Raw genomic sequence first — 20,976 nt, 5'->3', positions numbered from 1 at the left:
CTCTCACTATACCTTGGTTAAGTTCTAATTCTTGGAGCTTGATTTTCCACTACCGTCATTTCAACCTGTGCAAAGTGGCTGTAAAAAAATTACCATTTTGATCTGATGGTGTTTTACACCCACTTCACAAAGGGGCAAATTACTACACAAGCTGGAATTCAGTGGAAAGTCTGGCTCTTGGCTTTTTATCCTACAAAAGTGTAATTTAGAACTATGAAACATAAATATCAAAATTATCAAAATATGTATATTTATTTTCTTTCTACTCCATCTGTCAAACAGTGAAATATCCAGTAAAGTTTACCATATCCCACTGTTTGCAGCTTAAATTAACTGAATAAGAGTTTGACCAGGGTAAAAGACCAGCAAAAGACTTACACAGACTCTCCCTCATTAGCTTTTGCACAACAGTGAACAGAAAGCTATGAATGCACAGTACTATGAATAATAAAACATCTGTGAATTACATAATGACACTAAGTAAGTTCTAAATGGTATGCATACATTAACCCCACATACAGGCTAGTACTTATTTAATACAAAATGAGCAAAAAATAATGGTGTTTCTGAAAGTCCTCTGGAAGTCCATTATATTATCCAAATCAAATATATTGCTCTAAGAAAAGTAATGCAATTGTTATACAATAATAAAAATAGTCAAATCAACCATTTTAAGTGAGATATAGAGATATCTTTGGGAAATCTACTGACATTAACAAAATAGTTTAAATCATTTCACTTCTTCATGTTGTTTTCAACTGCTAGCAGCCTACAAAGAAGAAATGTAATATGAGGAGGTTTTATGTCTTTTATAGCACAATATTTTCATGACTATTGTCATTACTTTTTAATACAGCTATAGAAAAGTACATTCAACATGCTGGCAGATAGCAATTTTTGACAAGCAATGTCATCCTCTCTTTGTAATAAAGAAGACTGCACACAGCCTGATTGGAATTCTGTGTTACAGAGGACCCAACAGTTGACCCTGGCAATAAGCTATTAGAAGATCTGCATTCCTGTCATTAGATCTACTGAGTAACTTGCTTTTTTTTGTTGCAACAAAAAGTACATTCCCTTTTCAGCAGCTACAGTAGTCCCTTGACAGCATAATATAGTAGCATATCAATAGCCACAAAGTAGATTCAAAATTATGAGTACCCTAAGGCCTATTACTCCTCATGGCTCGCTCAGGGACAGCAGCAGGTTTGGTATTTTATTATCATGCTGATGGTTTCAGACATTGATTTGACCTCTCCAAAGATTTAAATGAATTTTCCTTTTAATATGATTACACTTTTCATTTAGGTCTCCTAGAAACTAGCTGAATTTTTAATTAGTGAAAACCTGAAATTCAGTCAAAAATGCAGAATATACTGTGTTTGTCTCCTAATAGTTTAATGTCAAAACATGAAAGAATGGGTCTGTAGCATCATTCCCAAAAATAAGTAGAACAGTGGTTACCCTTTTTTTAGATATGTCCCAATCTAATATTTACATAGTGTCAGCTACATTACTAATTAGTTTACCAGTCTAAGACTTTATTAGACTGATCCAAAGCACACAGAAATCAATGGGGAGCCATTCTATTTACTTAATGAGGTTTGGATCAGGCCTTAATCCATATCACCTCCTATTCTAACCCATAATTCTCCAAACCGTTGCCTCATGATTACAAGTTTCAAATGTTCTAAACTCCAAATAGGTCAAGGTGTACACTGCTGAATGGGAAGTTGGCCTAGCTAAAGAACTGCAGTTTTGGATTTATGAAGCCAACAGATGGCTTCAGACAATGTGGATTTAAACAGATATTATTCTTATATTAAAACAATTCATGACTGAGGCTATAGGTAAATCTCAGCTATATAATCGATCTTAGCCTAGAAATAATTCAAGATTGCTCCTCCAGGTTACCATATGGACAACATTTCCCCTCCCCCCCCCCATTTAGAGTAGTTTATGGAAGGGCTAGAGGTACTTGTGATATTGCAGGTATCTGATATCACAATACTAATCTGAATAAGATAATAGATGAGGGAAAGCTGATTGGCAGCCTCCCAGTTATACCAATTCCAAATTTCTTCAACAGAATTTAATGCATTTTAAAATTGAATATAAAAAGATTTCTTATGAAAGATCCACTGATAAATTGATTTTCCTGTTGTTTTTCTTTTAAAAAAAAACATCATTATTAAATGCATTTTTCTGATAGCCTAAAATTTGGAATAAGTTTTACTCTCTTCTCAAGCCTAAAATAGAATGCAGTAATACAAGGTGCAATGAAATTTTGAAAGCATACACTGAGTTTTTAGGTACATGCACATTAAAAAGTCTGCTGATATACAAAAAAATAAAATACATGCAGTGAGTGGGGAATTCAGTATCAGGTGCCAGCCACTGATGTCTCTGCCTGGGAATAGAATTCCAATTGCCATTTCTTGCCTGGATATGCCATGCTAGGAAGCCGCCATGGCAGCTGTACAGACTCTGAGGCCTGGTCTACACTACGAGTTTAGGTCGAATTTAGCAGCGTTAAATCGAATTAACCCTGCACTTGTCCACACAACGAAGCCATGTATTTAGACATAAAGGGCTCTTAAAATCAATTTCTGTACTCCTCCCCGACGAGGGGAGTAACGCCGAAGTCGACATTGCCATTTCGAATTAGGGTTAGTGTGGCCACAATTCGACAATATTGGCCTCCGGGAGCTATCCCATAGTGCACCATTGTGACCACTCTGGACAGCAATCTGAACTCGGATGCACTGGCCAGGTAGACAGGAAAAGCTCCGTGAACTTTTGAATTTCATTTCTTGTTTGCCCAGCATGGAGAGCACAGGTGACCACGCAGAGCTCATCAGCACAGGTAACCATGCAGTCTGAGAATTGAAAAAGAGCACCAGCATGGACCGTACAGGAGGTACTGGATCTGATCACTATATGGGGAGAGGATTCCGTGCTAGCAGAACTATGTTCCAAAAGACAAAATGCCAAAACATTTGAAAAAATCTCCAAGGGCATGATGGAGAGAGGCCACAACAGGGACTCATATCAGTGCCGCGTGAAAGTTAAGGAGCTCAGACAAGCCTACCAGAAAACCAAAGAAACAAATGGAAGATCCAGGGCAGAGCCGCAGACATGCCGCTTCTAACTGAGCTGGATGCAATTCTAGGGGAGGCCGCCACCACTACCCCACCTCTGACCATGGATTCCGAGGAGGGAGTACTCTCAGCCATGCCTGAGGATTCTGCGGACAGGGAAGATGAGGATGAGGATGAGGAGGAGGAGGAGGAGGACGAGCTTGCGGAGAGCACACAGCACTCCATTCTCCCCAACTGCCAGGATCTTTTTCTCAGCCTGACTGAAGTATCCTCTCAACCCTCCCAAGGCGGTATTCCAGACCATGAAGCCATGGAAGGGACCTCTGGTGAGTGTACCTTTGTAAATATAAAACATGGTTTAAAAGCAAGCATTTTTAATGATTAATTTGCCCTGAGGACTTGGGATGCATTTGTGGCCAGTACAGCTACTGGAAAAGTCTGTTAATGTGTCTGGGGATGGAGCGGAAATCCTCCAGGAACATCTCCATGAAGCTCTCCTGGAGGTACTCCAAAAGCCTTTGCAGAAGGTTTCTGAGCAGGGCAGCCTTATTCCATCCTCCATGGTAGGACACTTGACCATGCCATGCTAGTAGCAAGTAATCTGGTATCATTGCATGACAAAGCCTGGCAGCATATGGTCCCGGTGTTTGCTGGCATTCAAGCAACATCCGTTCTTTATCTTGCTGTGTTATCCTCAGGAGAGTGATACCATTCATGGTAACCTGGTTGAAATATGGGACTTAATTAAGGGGACAGAGGTGGCTGTTCCTACTGGGCTGTTTGCCTGTGGCTGAAAAGAAATCCTTCCCTGCAGTTAGCCAGGCGGTGGGGGGCGGGGCCCATTGGCGCTGAGCTTTTCGCGTTTGGCTAGCAGGGATCCTCCCTGATACCAGCGACGCGGTGGGGGGAGGGGTAAAGTGATCATCCCAAAGAATTGGATGGGGGAGAGGGGTTAGTTTGGTTTCTGAAGGGATCTTCCCTAATACCAGCCACGCGGTGGGGGGAGAGATAAAGCGATCATCCCAGAGAATTGGAGGAGGGGGGGTTAATTTGGTTTCTGCTGCTGCACGTTAACAGAAAAACCGCAGCACTCAACGGGCTTTGCTTGGTATGTGGGAAAGGAGGGTGCTGCTTTTAGGAAGGTTGCAGAAGCCAAAAGACAATGGCTTACCATGGCCGCAAGCAAACCGAATTCTGTTGCCTGGACCTGCATCTGTGATCTCTAACACCAAAGCCGCAGGCACTCAATATTAAGATGCAAAATGCAACCTTGTACCGAAATCACATGCTATGTAATGTGACTAGTGTTGTTCACCGTGAAAGAGTATAAGCATTGTTCTGTAAAATGTATCTTTTTAAATATTTCTCTCCCTTTTTTTCCCTCTCGCAGTTGCAAAGTTTTCAAGCCTCCCTCCTCCGTCCTGAAGGCTATCTCAGATAAGGCAGCAAAAAAAACACTTGCGAGATGAAATGTTCTCTGAAATCATGGAATCGACCCGCAATGAAAGAGCTCATCTGAATGAGTGGAAGGACACAGTATCCCAGTACAGGAAAGCTGCCAGTGAACGTAAGGACAGGAGGGACCAACGTGAGGACAGGAGGGACGAACGTGAAGAGAGAAGGATGCTCGAGATGAAAGGTGGCGGCAGGAGGATCAGAGGAGGCAGGATGCAATGCTGGGGCAGCTGCGTGAGCAAATGGACATGCTCCGGCGTCTGGTGGAGCTTCAGGAATGGCAGCAGGATCACAGAGTGCCGCTGCAGCCCCTGTATAACCGCCCTCCCCCTCACCATAATCCATAGCCTCCTCACCCAGACATGTAAGAACGTGGGGGGGAGGAGGCTCCGTGCACCCTCCCACTCCACCCAGTGGACAGCCCAAGCAAAAGGCTGTCATTAATTTGAACTTTTGAAGTGGCCTTTTCCTTCCCTCCTATCCTCCTCCCAAAACCCACCTGGGCTACCTTGTCAGTTCTCTCCCTCTTTTTATAATCAATTAATAAAGAATATATAATTTTTAAATGATAGTGACTTTATTTCCTTTGAAAGCAAGCTGTGATCAAAGAGGGAGGGTGGGTTGCTTACAGAGAATGAGTCAATCAAGGGTTTTCCTCAAGGAGAAACAAACAGAACTTTCACACCATAGCCTGGCCGGTCATGAAACTGGTTTTCAAAGCTTCTCTGATGTGCAGCGCTTCCTGGTGTGCTCTTCTGATCACCCTGGTGTCTGGCTGCGCGTAATCAGTGGCCAGGCGATTTGCCTCAGCCTGCTGTGATACAAGTAGCCAAAGCTTCCCACCCCACCATAAAGGTCTCCCCCTTACTCTCACAGAGATTGTGGAGCACACAGCAAGCAGAAATAACAATGGGAATATTGGTTTGGCTGAGGTCTGAGCGAGTCAGTAATGTGCCCCAGCGACCCTTTAAACATCCAAATGCACATTCTACCACCATTCTGCACTTGCTCGGCCTGTAGTTGAACAGCTCCTGACTACTGTCCAGGCTGCCTGTGTATGGCTTCATGAGCCATGGCATTAATGGGTAGGCTGGGTCCCCAAGGATAACTATAGGCATTTCAACCTCCCCAACGGTTATTTTCTGGTCTGGGAAGTAAATCCCTTGCTGCAGCCGTTTAAACAGATTAGTGTTCCTGAAGATGTGAGCATCATGAACCCTTCCCGGCCATCCCACATTGATGTTGGTGAAACATCCCTTGTGATCCACCAGTGCTTGCAGCACCATTGAAAAGTGCCCCTTGCAGTTTATGTACTGGCTGCCCTGGTGCTCCGGTGCCAAGATAGGGATATGGGTTTCATCTATTACCCTACCACAGTTAGGGAATCCCATTGCAGTAAAGCCATCCACTATGACCTGCACATTTCCCGCAGTCACTACCTTTGGTAGCAGCAGCTCAGTGATTGCTTTGGCTACTTGTATCACAGCAGCCTCCACAGTAGATTTGCCCACTCCAAATTGATTCCTGACTGACCGGTAGCTGTCTGGCGCTGCAAGCTTCCACAGGGCTATCGCCACTCCTCAACTGTGAGGGCAGCTCTCATCTTGGTATTCTGGTGCTTCAGGGCAGTGGAAAGCAAGTCACAAAGTTCCATGAAAGTGCCCTTACGCATGCAAAAGTTTCGCAGTTGCTGGGAATCATCCTAGACCTGCAACACTATGCGGTCCCACCAGTCTGTGCTTGTTTCCCGGGCCCAGAATTGGCGTTCCATGGCTATAACCTGCCCCATTAACAGCATGATCTCCAAAGCGCTGGGGCCCACGGTTTGAGAGAATTCTGCGTCCATGTCCTCATCACTCTCGTCGCCACGCTGCCGTCGCCGCCTCCTCCTCGCCTGGTTTTTCAGGTCTTGGTTCAACATAAACTGCACGATAATGCGCAAGGTGTTTACAATGTTCATGAATGCTGTCTTGAGCTGAGCAGGCTCCATGCTTGGCATGGTATGGCATCTGCACAGTTCACAGGAAAAAAGGTGCGAAACAGTTGTCTGCCATTGCTTTCACAGAGGGAGGCGTGAGGCTGTACCCAGAACCACCAATGACAATGTTTTTTGCCCCATCAGACATTGGGATCTCAACCCAGAATTCCAATGGGCAAGGGAGACTGCGGGAGCTATGGGATAGCTACGCACAGTGCAACGCTCCGGAAGTCGACGCTAGCCTCGGTACATGGACGCACACCGCCGAATTAATGTGCTTAGTGTGGCCGCATGCATTCGACTTTATACAATCGGTTGCCAAAAATCGAATTCTGTAAATTCGGAAAAATCCCATAGTGTAGACATACCCTGAGGGACAGAAGCACAGGCAAGAGAGATAATACAGATGTCCAGAACCTCCCCACCTGCTGCCTGAATTCACACTTGCACAAATCAGACTGTGGTTATCAGCGGACATAGAGGGCCATCTGTATATCTGCTGCATGGTACTGGTACTTAAGGATGGTATTTTCAAAAGGATGTTGAAAATCAGAGTTAGGCCAATGCTGAGCATTCTTTGAAAATCCCACCCTAAACATATATCCTATATACACTACAGTTGCTATTTTAATCACTTTCTGGCATGGTCTAATACAAACTCTTTGTTGGAGATTCAATAGGATTGAACTCAGTACATGAATCAACAATGGAGGTGGGTTTTACCAGGTTTCTGATAAGTAAGACAAAACTGAAATGGTTACCATTTTTTCAGCCATGCTGTGCCATTTCCCTTCTTTCTAATAAATGACAAATCAGCATTTATTATTTGGAAAAAGGCAGAGCTGAATTTATAGTGCTGTAGCTTTAGATTCACATTATTGAACTCTGAAATGCAAAAGCACTCCATATTTTTAGAAGAATAATGTCTAAGAGCTTAGCATATATTAAGGGCCTAATCTTGAATGGCAAAACTTCTACTGACCTCAAAAGTAGCATGAAATTGTTCTTATTTAATTAATCCTCACAATGCCTTGGGAGGTAAGAAAATATTTTATATACATTTTATAACTGGATTAATCGAGGCACAAAAAGCTCAGGTGACCCGTCCCAGATTACATAGCAATTCAACGTCATCATTAGAAAAGTAACACAGGATTACAGATTCCCATTCTCCTGCTCTGTATACTAAACCACAATATTTTACATTACATATTTAAAGAGAGCATAGGTTAATTGAAGATGCCAAAAGTACAATATTTATTTTACTGAGGTAAATGGTAACACTGAAATCTAACTGTCGATACTTATATAGCAGAGATCAGAAATAACTAAAGGAGCTTTAGACAATTATTACACTCAATACATTTCAAAAGTTTTCAATCTTATTCTAAACCTTGCTAATTTATCGCTTTCTTTGATCACAGAATGCCATAAAATAGGGGCCTTGACATTAATGCCTGACTTCCTGCAGTTCTAAGCCGTGTGTTTGGAAAGCAATCCTTCATCCTGATGTTATAATTATTGCCAAAAATTCAGTCTCATGAGCACTCAGGAGCCATTTCATCTAAAACTTGCAATGTTGAGAAATATAGAAATAGTGTAAATTTGACAAAAATCATCATACTATGATCACACGTTTTCAATGGAGTCAAAAACTGTGCCGTTATCAGTGAGAATGATTCAAACCAAGCAAACAAAGGAAGACTGCATTGCAGTACTCCACACATAACGTAAAACATCATAAAGTTAAAAATTCAGTGTAGTTAAAATCTAATACCATATTCTGAAACCATACTATATTCCTTAAGTGAAAACCTGCTGCTTTAATAATGTAGCTGTTATTGATATTGAACCTTGATATTTTTTATTATTTATATATTATTCATTATTTAGTGACAGTTATCAACGTCCCAACAAGTTTACAGTCTGTGGCCCCAACCCTGTAAAGATAGATACACATGCTTAACTATGACTTCAATAGTATTATTCTAATGTGTACAGATAATCATAGGTACAAATCTTTGCAGGGTCAGGACCTGAATCAGATACATAGACAATATATTTCAGACAATGAATTGAATCCAATTCCTAAATTCCTTACCTTAGATTTTATCATGCAATCCCATCCTCTAAGAAACCAACAACAGTAATTTCTGATTTGATGCACAGCAAGGCATGAGATACTATGGTGTTGAGTATCATGGGCACTCTTCACCACACTGTGTCTTTTTCTCACTCCCATCTTGAGGGTTTCTACCTTTATTCCACCTGTACATGGCATGATCTCCCAACCCCAATGCACCAAACATCTCACTCTGCTTATTCTAATATGTACTAGAGACCCATTTCTTCCACAATCCCTGCAACCGATAACTACCATGAGCCAAATGTCTTATCCAATCAACATTTCAAAAGAGAGGAAAGTAAAACAGAATTATGTTTTAATTCTAATTAAACACCCTCCTCTGGATCCCGTAGTGTGGCTGGTCTGTCTTTTAGAATGTCAGTTTCTCAGGGCAGAGACTGTGTTGGTCTGTGGCTCATACAGCACTGAGTGTATAATCAACACTTCAATAATAAGAAGAAATTAACTACTTCCCTACTGAACTTTTTCTCTGTTTGCAGGAAGACTTTAGCCTGTAGTGTTGTCAATTCCATCAACTTTCACAAGCTCTAAAAACTCAGATATAAATAAATGAATACACCTCCCATCTTTGAGATTAGGCAAAAAGTACAACTTTCAGATAATAAACTGCTGGAAAAAAGTGGACAATCTATAACTATTTGTCTTAAATATAGTATTTTTAACAGTACAACAGCCTTGGATGAAAGTGCACTGAAGGATATATACATCACTGTACCATCTACATAACAACAACATGAGTATTATTCCGTCAAATAGTTAGGCCAGGAAGCAGTTTATAGATGTTAAGCAAACTAGGACCTGCTCTGAAAGCCAGGGAGACTCGACTCAATAATCTCCCTCAGTTTAAATGAAGACATTACAGTGGATATAAAACAACTATATTATTATTTTATTTATTTATAGGCATTTCCATGGCCCTTGTTACTATAACACCTCACAAAAATTGACACTCACAATCCCTTATAGGTGGGGAAGTGTTGTTATTCTCCATTTTACAGATGGGAAAATTGTAGCACAAAGAGAGGACTTGCACAAGATCACAGTGTGTATTGGTGGCAGAGCCAGGAATAGAATCCAGATCTCCTGATTCCCAGCCCTGTGTCCGTAAACACAAGACCATACGTCTTCACATTCTGATGCTAGTAAAATGAGAACATGCTTTATCTTTTGATATTCATCAGTGGCTCCAAGTTAATGAAGTAAGATATTTCAAGTGGAACAACATGAACCATGTTCAGTGATGTTAAACTTTCAACAGGAACTTTTTTTTAAATTTATTTTAGGTTCAATCACTAATAAAACAAATGGCTAGACTGTGACTCAGATGACATGACTGCACAATGGTATAACTCCTTATGTGGTCTACCTAGACCTTGAGTCTGAAGGCATATATGACTAAGCGCAGTTACTTGCCCATTTACTCATTCTCCAGAGCAGATGGTTGGGAGTAGGCAGATAAGGTGAGGCCACACCCTCTATTCTTTGGCCTGTACCACTTCCCACTACTCATGAGCCTATATAACAGTAAATTACTAGCCCTTTAGGAGCCAGAAGCAAAAGAAGGGGGGAAATCATGATGCAGAGGTGTATCTCTGACTCACAAAGCCTACAGGGCTACTCCAAGGGAGGTGTAGCTTACATAACACCCCCTGCTCACAGCTGTATCTAAAATAAAAATCTAGCCTTAATTTGTCCATTCAATGTCCATGAAATAAGATTATTTGCTGTCTATTTTTGCCCTCCTACAGTTTCACATTAAATAAAGGCTTTTTTGTTCCATAAGCCAATTTCACATCTTGCCCCTTCATGAACATAAATACAGCACACGAGAAACATGTAAATGAATGATTAAACCAAATAAAATTGATTATATGACATAAGTTTTATTTAAATAAAATAATATATGAAATATAAAACATTTTCTCAGATACACATTTCAAATGTTAGGCTTTCTCAAAGAATGTTCCCACTAAAATGCTGAATTTTCTTGGTAAGCCTTTTTTGTAAATAAAATTTTCTCTGGCATTAAAGCACAAAAGATATTGCCTCTCTTAGTTTTGCTATTGTTTGCTTTCATTTCCACATGGTTTGAGAGTAATCCTTTGTGTAAAATATTTCCTACAGTGTTATTTGATATACAAATCATTTGAGGAAGTCAATTAATTTGTGTGTTGATCAAGAGATCCTTTAAGACTGGATGGATGAAACATATATTCATAAACGAATTGCGTTATTTCAGCTGCATTTCTATAGTTCCTATTCGCCTTTTGCTTCAAGAACATAGTTCATACAGTAAAATGAAAATCTCCCCTCTACAGGGATTGATGTTGCTGTAACCCAGGGTTCAGCCGATTGCGGTTCCCACTGGTCACGTTTCGCCGCTCCAGGCCAATGGGGGCGGTGGGAAGTAGCAGCCAGCACATCTCTCAGCCCGTGCCGCTTCCCGCAGCCCCCATTGGCCTGGAGCGGCGAACCGTGGCCAGTGGGAGCCGTGATCGGCTGAACCTGCGGACGCGGCAGGTAAACAAACCGGCCCGGTCCACCAGGGTGCTTACCCTGGCCAGCCACGTGCCAAGGGTTGCTGAGCCCTGCTGTAACCTAAGGAAAGGTTCCAGGAAGTCTAAGAAGGTTGTTTGCACCTGGCCTGTCCTTCTCTCATTGCCCGCTTCTCCAATATTTCCTTGAGTGGAAAGTTGACCACGGTGACCAGATTGCCTTTCCATGTACCCTGAATGGAGTTCACCAACAGGATGGAAGGAAAATCATGTACACATACAGTCATATACTGGCAGGCCTTAAAAGAGGTTACCAATGTGATCTGTGGCTACTCCTGTTTCCTTGTTGATACCCTGAGTTGTTCCTAACACCCACCCCCCGAAGGTTGTTTTGAAAATGGACATCATTTCTCTGTTAACATAGTATCATAGAACCATAGAATCATAGAAGATTAGGGTTGGAAGAGACCTCAGGAGGTCATCTAGTCCAACCCCCTGCTCAAAGCAGGACCAACACCAACTAAAACATCCCAGCCAGGGCTTTGTCAAGCCGGGCCATAAAAAGCTCTAAGGATGGAGATTCCACCACCTCCCTAGGTAACCCTTTCCAGTGCCTCACCACACTCCTAGTGAAGTAGTGTTTCCTAATATCCAACCTAGACCTCCCACACTGCAACTTGAGACCATTGCTTCTTGTTCTGTCATCTGCCACCACTGAGAACAGCCGAGCTCCATCCTCTTTGGGACCTCACTTCAGATAGTTGAAGGCTGCTGTCAAATCCCCCCTCATTCTTCTCTTCTGCAGACTAAATAAGCCCAGTTCCCTCAGCCTCTCCTCATAAGTCATGTACCCCAGCCCCCTGATCATTTTCATTGCCCTCCGCTGGACTCTCTCCAATTTGTCCTCATCCTTTCTGTAGTGGGGGGACCAAAACTGGACGCAATACTCCAGATGTGGCCTCACCAGTGCCAAATAGAGGGGAATAATCACTTCCCTCGATCTGCTGGCAATGTTCCTACTAATGCAGCCCAATATGCCATTAGCCTTCTTGGCAACAAGGGCACACTGTTGACTCATATCCAGCTTCTCGTCCACTGTAATCCCCAGGTCCTTTTCTGCAGAACTGCTGCTTAGCCATTCGATCCCCAGCCTGTAGCGGCGCATGGGATTCCGTCATCCTAACTGCAGAACTCTGCACTTGTCCTTGTTGAACTCATCAGATTTCTTTTGGCCCAATCCTCCAATTTGTCTAGGTCAGTCTGGACTCTATCCCTACCCTCCAGCGTATCTACCTCTCCCCCCAGGTTAGTGTCATCTGAGAACTTGCTGAGGGTGCAATCCAACCCATCATCCAGATCATTAATAAAGATGTTGAACAAAACTGGCCCCAGGACCGACCCTTGGGGCACTCCGCTTGATACCTGCTGCCAACTAGACATCGAGCCGTTAATCACTACCCGTTGATCCCGACAATCTAGCCAGCTTTCTATCCACCTTATAGTCCATGTATCCAATCCATACTTTTTTAACTTGCTGGCAAGAATACTGTGGGAGACCTTATCAGAAGCTTTGCTAAAGTCAAGATATATCACATCCACATGATCTAGAGGTTATTCTTACTGATCCTTGCTCATTTGTTCCAGGAGAATCTGATGGGTGAATGACAGGGAGGGTTACTTTCTAGTTAAAGTTTTAAAAGGGCTACTGCTCAATTCAAAATATGTTCCTTCTATAATGCACATTGACTACTAAGTCTCAGGTATTTGTTGTTCATGTTGCAACTAAATAGAGTATAGCTGCTTACAGTGGAAGCTGATTGCCATGACCTTCTTCCCTACAACATTTGCACAGGTTTAGAAACACATGTGATAAGAATGGTGGTGGGCAGACATGATATGCAGGTGGAGCTTACTATTGTGCACAGGAACCAGGCCTCTTTCAAGAAAACAAGTTCCCCAATAAACATGGTTTCGGGGTTGGAGGTTGCAGTTTCAGGTTGCAACATATCTTCATCTAGGGCACATGGTGGATGCCATCCAACTTTATCATAAAACACAGTTTATACTGGTACCTGGTAATTTTTCAGTTTGAATTGCTATATTTCATTAACAATTGTGTCCTTGGCCTTTAGTAACTACCAGTATGTTGTGCTTTATCAGCAAGAAAGAGACGTGGTCTGTGTGCAAGAGCGGTGCCCAGGAACTACTAATTTCAAATCTGACATTGATTCCCCTCTAACTTTAGAAAAATACTTAATACCTCTGTCTCATTTTCGCCATCTGAAATCTGAATCAAATAGTTGTTGTGAGGATTAAACAATAGATATTTTAAAGCACTTTGAAAAATGAAAAAGTTATATGGTAACTGGTTATTATTAATAGTAGAATACAAAACAAACATGCAGGGTCTGTATCCCAACATCATAGAATCATCGAATATTAGGGTTGCAAGAGACCTCAGGAGGTCATCTAGTCCAATCCCCTGCTCAAAGCAGGACCAACACCATCTAAATCATCCCAGCCAAGTTTTTCTCAAGCCGGGACTTAAAAACCTTTAAGGATTTTTATTCTTTGAGGTTACAGGTCAAAAATTAATGACATGAATTTCATAAAACTTTTTTTCACCCTTTTTGTTTCAATTTTAGCTGGCTAACACTTGGCATTCATCATGGTGTTAATAGGTTAAAGTGAGGGTGTTTTAAACATAGAAGAGTACTCTGATAGGGGAAGAAAATGCTTAAGGGAAATGAATTTTGAGCCAAATCTGAAAACTTAACTGTTTCCTCATGTTTGGCAGCTCAAGACTGCAGAAGGTCCAAAAAGCATGAGCTGAAATTGCCAGGAGGCAGAACTGGTAGCCAAATGTCTTTTCTATGATTGATAGGTCTGGTTCTGTCTCTGGGAGCTGCAGATCAGAGAAAAACTCAATGCTGATATCATAAACCAATGTATGATGTAATTTGATTGTGATTTCAGATATTTTCTGACCTGTTCTAACTGAAAAAAATGGCTTAATTTTAAACACTGAAATTGTGTAGGCATGTTGACAGTTTGGCACAGGGTAATTTGGGGCATCCATCATATACAGCACTATACTATTAATGTGGTAATTTTAGGGACTTTTCATATTTGCAAGTTACCCTTTAACATTTAGAATTGTGTAGAAACTGGAAATAGTTATTCATGTAATGAAAATGTTCCCTAAATGCAATGTCAAAAGTCAAATATAATGTCAGTGTCATGGCACAATAGGTTCAAGTTATTCTCCTCTAGAGAAGAGAGATAATGTTGAGCTCATAAGCCGGCATAACAAATATGTCTTGCATAAATGTAGCTCCTGCATGAGAGATTGAAAAGCTATTCTTCACTAGCTCGGCAAAACATAGTATACCATATAATTCCCAAAGTAAAATCAGTGGTGGGATGAAGCCTGATAAGTGATGAGTGGCTGAACCAAGCATCTGTGCCTTCCTCCATCCAACAATGGAGCTTGTAATAAGGTTTGGGACAGAGACTTTTTAATAAACCAGATAAATCTCAATAGGAGCTTTTCAGATATTTAATTAACTTTCACAAAAATATTTTTTTAAATTAAATTATGTTGGTCATTCCTAGGCTAGAATGCAGTCTAATTGGTGGTGTTCTGTCTCATTTAACTCTTTAGTTTAGGTTTGATGGATGACTTGGCAAAGTGACTATTACACTTAAGGCCATATTTTTTTCTTGATTCACACAAAGAATTGCCATTGGTATCAATGGGATTGTCTACGTGGACTGAGGGCAGAATAAGATCCACAGAATGATAGCTAGTAGGGACATGAAAGAAATCTTTTGCTACCCAACCTGACTTCCCCACCAAACACAACTTCCTACATCATTCCCACTAGTGGCTTATCTAACCTACTTTTGAATGTCTGTAGCAATGGTGTATCCCAACTTCTCTGGCAACCTGTTAGTGACACTTATTTTTCCTCAATGGTATGGTCTGAGGGGAAAATAAATATACAAATAAAATGGTATGTATAGCTACATCCTGTTCACTTTACTCATACAAGTAATCCCATTGGCATCAACTGGATTACTCATGTGTACAAGGTAGGTTAGATTTGGCTTTAAAAGCCCTAACTGAGACCCTCAAAAGCTAGAAAATAAGATAGGTATGAACCAAGCTCTTTTTTCCTCCATCTGCAACAATACTAGGTAGAAAGTGGAATTTTGCTTGTCACAAATAAGCTCTTGCTTGCTCATTCTGACAGGAAAAAGACATTATCCAACAATGAAGCAGCAGTAGGAGGCAAGAAGGAAAGGAGCAGTTGTAAAAAAGCTATATCACTTGTAATTCTGAAATTCACAGTGTCTTGCAAGTTGATGTCTTACAGGGAAAAAATCTTCCTTCATTTGGCCTCCCACTGTTTTGCTGACCTTTCCCCATTGGAGTGGTAGCAGGAGGCAAAAATAAAAGTGGTTTTATTCCTCGTGAGGCACTTAGCTGCTAAACACTGTGAATCTGAAAATTACAGTAGTTGTGCAATATTTCTTCAAAACTCCTCTGCTGGTAATTGTTCCTGAGCACAAAATTAAGACTAGAAAAACAGAAGAGCATTAAACACCAAAGACCAAATTCTGATCTCAGATATAGTGGTGTAAATCCAGCATAATTCCAGTAGGATCATCAGAGTTATTCCAGATTATCAGACATCAGAATCTGATCACAGGTCCTCAGCATTTATCTTTCCTCTTCCAAGCTAAAAGAACCATGTATTTCCCTTTGTGTTTCACTTATTTGCATCAGTATGTTTTATTCAGCATTACTTGAAGATTTTGTTGTGTTTCCATATCAATGAGTTCACAAAAAAAACCTTCAAGGTTAAATAAACAAAATATATATATAAAAATATGAAGCAATTCAAAAATGAAGAAATTGATTTTTTTATTTTAATTTTGCCTATTGATTTTGCTCACAGAAAAAAATCAATACAGTAGAAGTTTACAGACTTTGAAGTTTGATAATATATTCTTAATACAATAAAGAGGTCAAAACCTCTCCCAAATCATAAATTCTACCACTTGAAATTGACTACAGGTGGAGAAAGAGGCAGACCACCAGTTCCTAAAAGATAAACACGAAGGGTGATATAACTTGGAGCTAAATGCATAGCAATCAAAGGGGAAAATGTGATCTTTAGCTTTGTAATTCAATATTAGAAAAGTCATATTGTGAAAGCAAGAGATAGAATATATGTACCATTTATTATTGAATACAACATAGTTTCCGCATACAACTGCACCAAATTTAGACCAGACATTCGAAAAAGTCAAAGTTACACCTTAGAGTTAAGCAAACATTTTGAAACATTCATTAATACTTAAATATCCCTGTTTTTTGTTATTTATGATGAAGATGGGTTATATGAATGAAATATTATTTAGGAACAGAGTATTCAGCCTCTTCATCCTCTAAAAGACATAAACCAATGCACTAACTTGGTGGTGTCCCAATATTTTTTTTAATCTCTTGGGTACAAAAAATATAGCCTTTTTATATTTGATATATTTATCTTAATAGGGACTAGAAATGCAAAGGGGATCTCCCTATCATGCAGTTTTTATTTAATCAAAATGAAAAGCCTTTCTTTGTACACTTATTCAAATCAAGGAGAGGTCTTTCATATTCAATACTTAAGAGTTTCTTATCCATTTGGATTAGACTATGTTTATCAATTAAAGTACAAAATTTCTATATGCAGGTTGATGGCTGATTTCTAAGTTCTGTGATAGGACCATTTAACACATTTTGGTTTCTTCTGCATATCTACTTTAAATGCCTAATGAAGTCATTTTTCAGCAAAATCCAAAGAGTCTGAGTCTTCTCAAATCCTCAAGTAGCTCAAGGTTTCTAAATGATGAGACTGTGTCTGGTTTTCCGAGAATTCAATTCTGAGGTATACTTTCCATGTTCTTTGTTCATCTAGCACATGCTCAATTTTTTTTCTCTACATATAACTGATTGCTTACGTCAAGCATTGAAAATTCAATCCCATCCGGACTCCTCTCCCAGTTATTAACTGAAGCAATAATCTGATCAAATTCAGTTTCAAAATTTCTGTCCTCTCAAACACAGATTGAAGGGGAAAAGGTCATGTCCTCCATTTCATACTCCTAAGTAAGAAGGTATTTGATCCTGTTCCTCGATGGATGATGATTTCAGCTTACAAAACCTTTCTCACATCCCTTCTTTTTTTCTGTTTTGGAATCTTGAATCAGCTCAGTGCCTTCCCAGATACATCCAAAAGATAATTTTGGACAACAAATCTCTTGTTTGCACAATGTTTGTTTATCTGTTTTGAATAATTCTAAAGTTCTCAGGTTTTCATTTTTATTTTTAAAAAAGAACTTTCTTTTGCACATCTTCTCAGTTCTGCAGTCACCCTGCCCCCTGGGAATCGATTTCTTAATATGACAGTAAGCAGGTTTTACATTTTTATGATCCAACATACATTACAGTTGGAGCTTTATTTATAAATGTTTCACTTACGAGCACATACATTCATTTTACACGATTCCTCAATGTGGCCAGGGGGCTGCGTAGTCTGCACTGTATCCACCTACAAAAAATACAAAAATATATGTCTGCTTACCGGGATGTGAGCAGGGCTTAGCTAACCTAACCCTATAGCATGGATTTTACACGTGAGCAGAGAGAATCCTCTTCTCTCCATTAGGTCCAAGCATATTTCATAAGATAACTATATCACAATGAAAACAGTTATAACAATTTGCATTCTATTTACCAATACATTGGCAATTTAAATCCAGTGCACAAAGTCCAGTATTAGGTTGGTTTTATGGCGTATGACAGGAGAAATATACTAAAATCTGTTTCCTTCATATCCTTTGTTGTTGTTGTTATTGAACATGCTTCGTCATGGAACAAGAAACAATATGAATCTTCCAAGTATCAGTGACAAACACAGCTTTCTCTCCCCAAATGATGGACTTAATACCACCAGTTGTTTTAGATTAGGAAAATCTAGAATGGGACTCTTACAGAAAAAAAAAGCAGCGGTACAAGACAAAGTCTAAAAAGCAGCAATATCCTGGGATGCTGTTTGTACAATGCTGTGAACATGTAAAGCACTGTGAAAGTGCTGGCTATTAAGTATCACTATTATACTACAGGATGGACATAAAGAAAATGAAGCATTAATGGTTTTCTTGAAGTGCTGTGATCAATATGTTGATGAGATAAATGATGCAGTAAAAAGACATTCATGCCTAATGCTAAAAGAAAGCAGCTTTCCAATGCATTGTTCAAGAACAGCTCTTAAAATGTTATTCAAGAACAATGCATCTTCATGAAAATACTAACCCTGCAATGCTGTCATGTACAAGATAGTTACACAAAAAGGGCAGTTAGGTTTTATAAGGTAATTTTCTGAATGTTTGTTTATTTTATTAATTACCATTATTTCCTCATTTGCACCCATCACTGCTTGTTCCTTATTCTCCGTCATGTTGATGGATTGTGGAACTCTTCCGGATCCATCACATAATGCAAGGTTAGTCCCAATTTACACAAGTACAAGACAACAATATCAAGTATGTCTAAGAAGCAACATTTGCTTTATGAGGATAATCCATAAAAAGCTGCTAAATGTCCTCAAATAAGTAACGTCTGTTCCCCAATCTAAATGTGATCTTCTCACAGGAAACCATCTGGGACAAGCATGCAAAACATTCTGCCTTGGTTTCAGCAGCAATATATTTACAATGTCTCAGTAAGACTCTTCACTGCCATTAGTCCAGTTATCAAGCATGTTTCTTTGTGCTTTTTCCCCCATGTCAGAGGTGTCATCCATGGGCAAAAATACAGGACTTTCCAAAACAGTGGAATCGAGATATATCAAAAGGGCATGGTTTTCCCCAGAGGTTGGAAGCTTCATCCTTACCCATCAGTTATTTATGTATTCACATGGAATAAATGTAGTTGTGCTACATTTATTGAGCACAAGATATTTCATGTATCTGCTGGAATGAGCAAAGCATTTCAGCCTCCTCCAATGTGTAGTCAGAAGGAATCTCTCTGCCTACTTGTGAGTTTAAGAACCTTTCAGTTAACTCCAAGATGCAAACACAAAATTGAGTATCATGTGCATTTGTAAGATTCTCTGGAGATCCATAAAAATGAACTGATTACACTCTTGCACATGCAGAGTGTTTTTTATCTGTGACAGATGTGTTTTATGTTAATGATATTCTTCAATTTAAAAAAAAAGTCATCAAAATATAATTCAGTGCAAGATAAAAATAAAAGCAGGGCTTATTTTTTTTACCATAAATCCACTAGCCAAACCCATGAAACAAATAATGAGAGTAAAGATGGGTCCTCATCGGACCTTCAAAAGGTACCAGGCACAAAGCCATAGTGGAGAGTTCAACCCCTCTCCTCCAGCCCCTCTAATGACTGCTAGGAAAGGTTAGGAAACTCCATTCTCTCTCTCTTTTCTCCTCCTTCACGAAAGTGGGGGAAGATGTGCGCTTCCTCTCTCTCTGCTCACAGTGGCATAGGGAGTCTCCCTCTCTTATGTTTTCTGGGAAGTGAACACTATTGTGTCCCCATCTTCCACATTTCTCAGTATGGGTGGGCACCATCCCCACGAACACGATACAGTTCTGCGGTGATCTGGAAGCCTACTTTCGTCGTCTCCGACTCAAGGAATATTTTCAACGCACCACTGAATAGTGCACTGATCCACAGGAACCCTCCTACCAACACTACAAGAAGAAGAACTCTTCGTGGACTCCTCCTGACGGTCGAAATGACAGACTGGACCGCTACATAGAGTGCTTCCGCAGACGTGCACAGGCTGAAATCGTGGACAAACAACATCACTTGTCCCATAACCTCACCTGTACAGAACGCAATGCCATCCACAGCCTCAGAAACAACTCTGACATTATCATCAAAGGGGCTGACAAAGGAGGTGCTGTAGTCATAATGAACAGGTCGGATTATTAACAGGAGGCTGCCAGGCAACTCTCCAAGACCACATTCTACAGGCCACTATCCTCTGATCCCACTGAGGAATACCAAAAGAAACTACACCATCTGCTCAAGAAATTCCCAGCTACAGTACGGGAATAAATCTACATGTTCCCAAATCTACCCCCAGAACCCCGACCAGGGGTATTCTATCTGCTACCCAAGATCCATAAACCCGGAAACCCTGGACGCCCCATCATCTCAGGCATTGGCACTCTTACAGCAGGATTATCTGGCTATTTGGACTCTCTCCTCAGACCCTACGCTACCAGCACTCCCAGCTATCTTCGAGACACCACCGACTTCCTGAGGAAACTACAATGCATTGGTGTTCTTCCTGAAAACACCATCCTGGCCACCATGGATGTAGAAGCACTTTACACCAATATTCCACATGAGGATGGACTACAAGCTGTCAGGAACAGTATCCCTGATGAGGGCACAGCACGCCTGGTGGCTGAGCTTTGTGACTTTGTCCTCACCCACAACCACTTCAGATTTGGTGACAACTTATACCTTCAAGTCAGTGGCACTGCTATGGGTACCCGCATGGCTCCACAGTATGCCAACATTTTTATGGCTGACTTAGAACAACGCTTCCTCAGCTCTCGTCCCCTAGTGCCCCTCCTCTACTTGCACTACATTGATGACATCTTCATCATATGGACCCACGGAAAGGAGGCCCTTGAAGAAGTCCACCTGGACTTCAACAATTTCCACCCCACCATCAATCTCAGCCTGGACCAGTCCACACAAGA

At 40.7% G+C, this 20,976-nt stretch overlaps 1 protein-coding gene across 6 annotated transcripts in view; it reads right to left on the bottom strand.

The window, feature by feature from the left end:
- Nucleotides 1–20,976, bottom strand: part of PCDH7 (protocadherin 7) — a 397,552-nt gene that overhangs the window by 310,530 nt on the left and 66,046 nt on the right. The window contains exon 2 of one of the 6 annotated variants that reach the window (XM_054029892.1): nt 16,111–17,780. The exons of the other annotated variants lie outside the window; for them this stretch is intronic. Within the exon in view, the coding sequence (XP_053885867.1) occupies nt 17,703–17,780 (78 nt within the window). The 3' untranslated portion in view covers nt 16,111–17,702. Of the gene's footprint in view, nt 1–16,110; nt 17,781–20,976 lie in introns of those variants that run through there. 6 annotated transcript variants of the gene reach the window in all.

This window comes from Malaclemys terrapin, chromosome 5 (assembly GCF_027887155.1).
Source record: "Malaclemys terrapin pileata isolate rMalTer1 chromosome 5, rMalTer1.hap1, whole genome shotgun sequence".
Classification (NCBI taxonomy): domain Eukaryota; kingdom Metazoa; phylum Chordata; order Testudines; family Emydidae; genus Malaclemys; species Malaclemys terrapin.
This window is presented reverse-complemented; position numbering and strand designations above follow the sequence as displayed.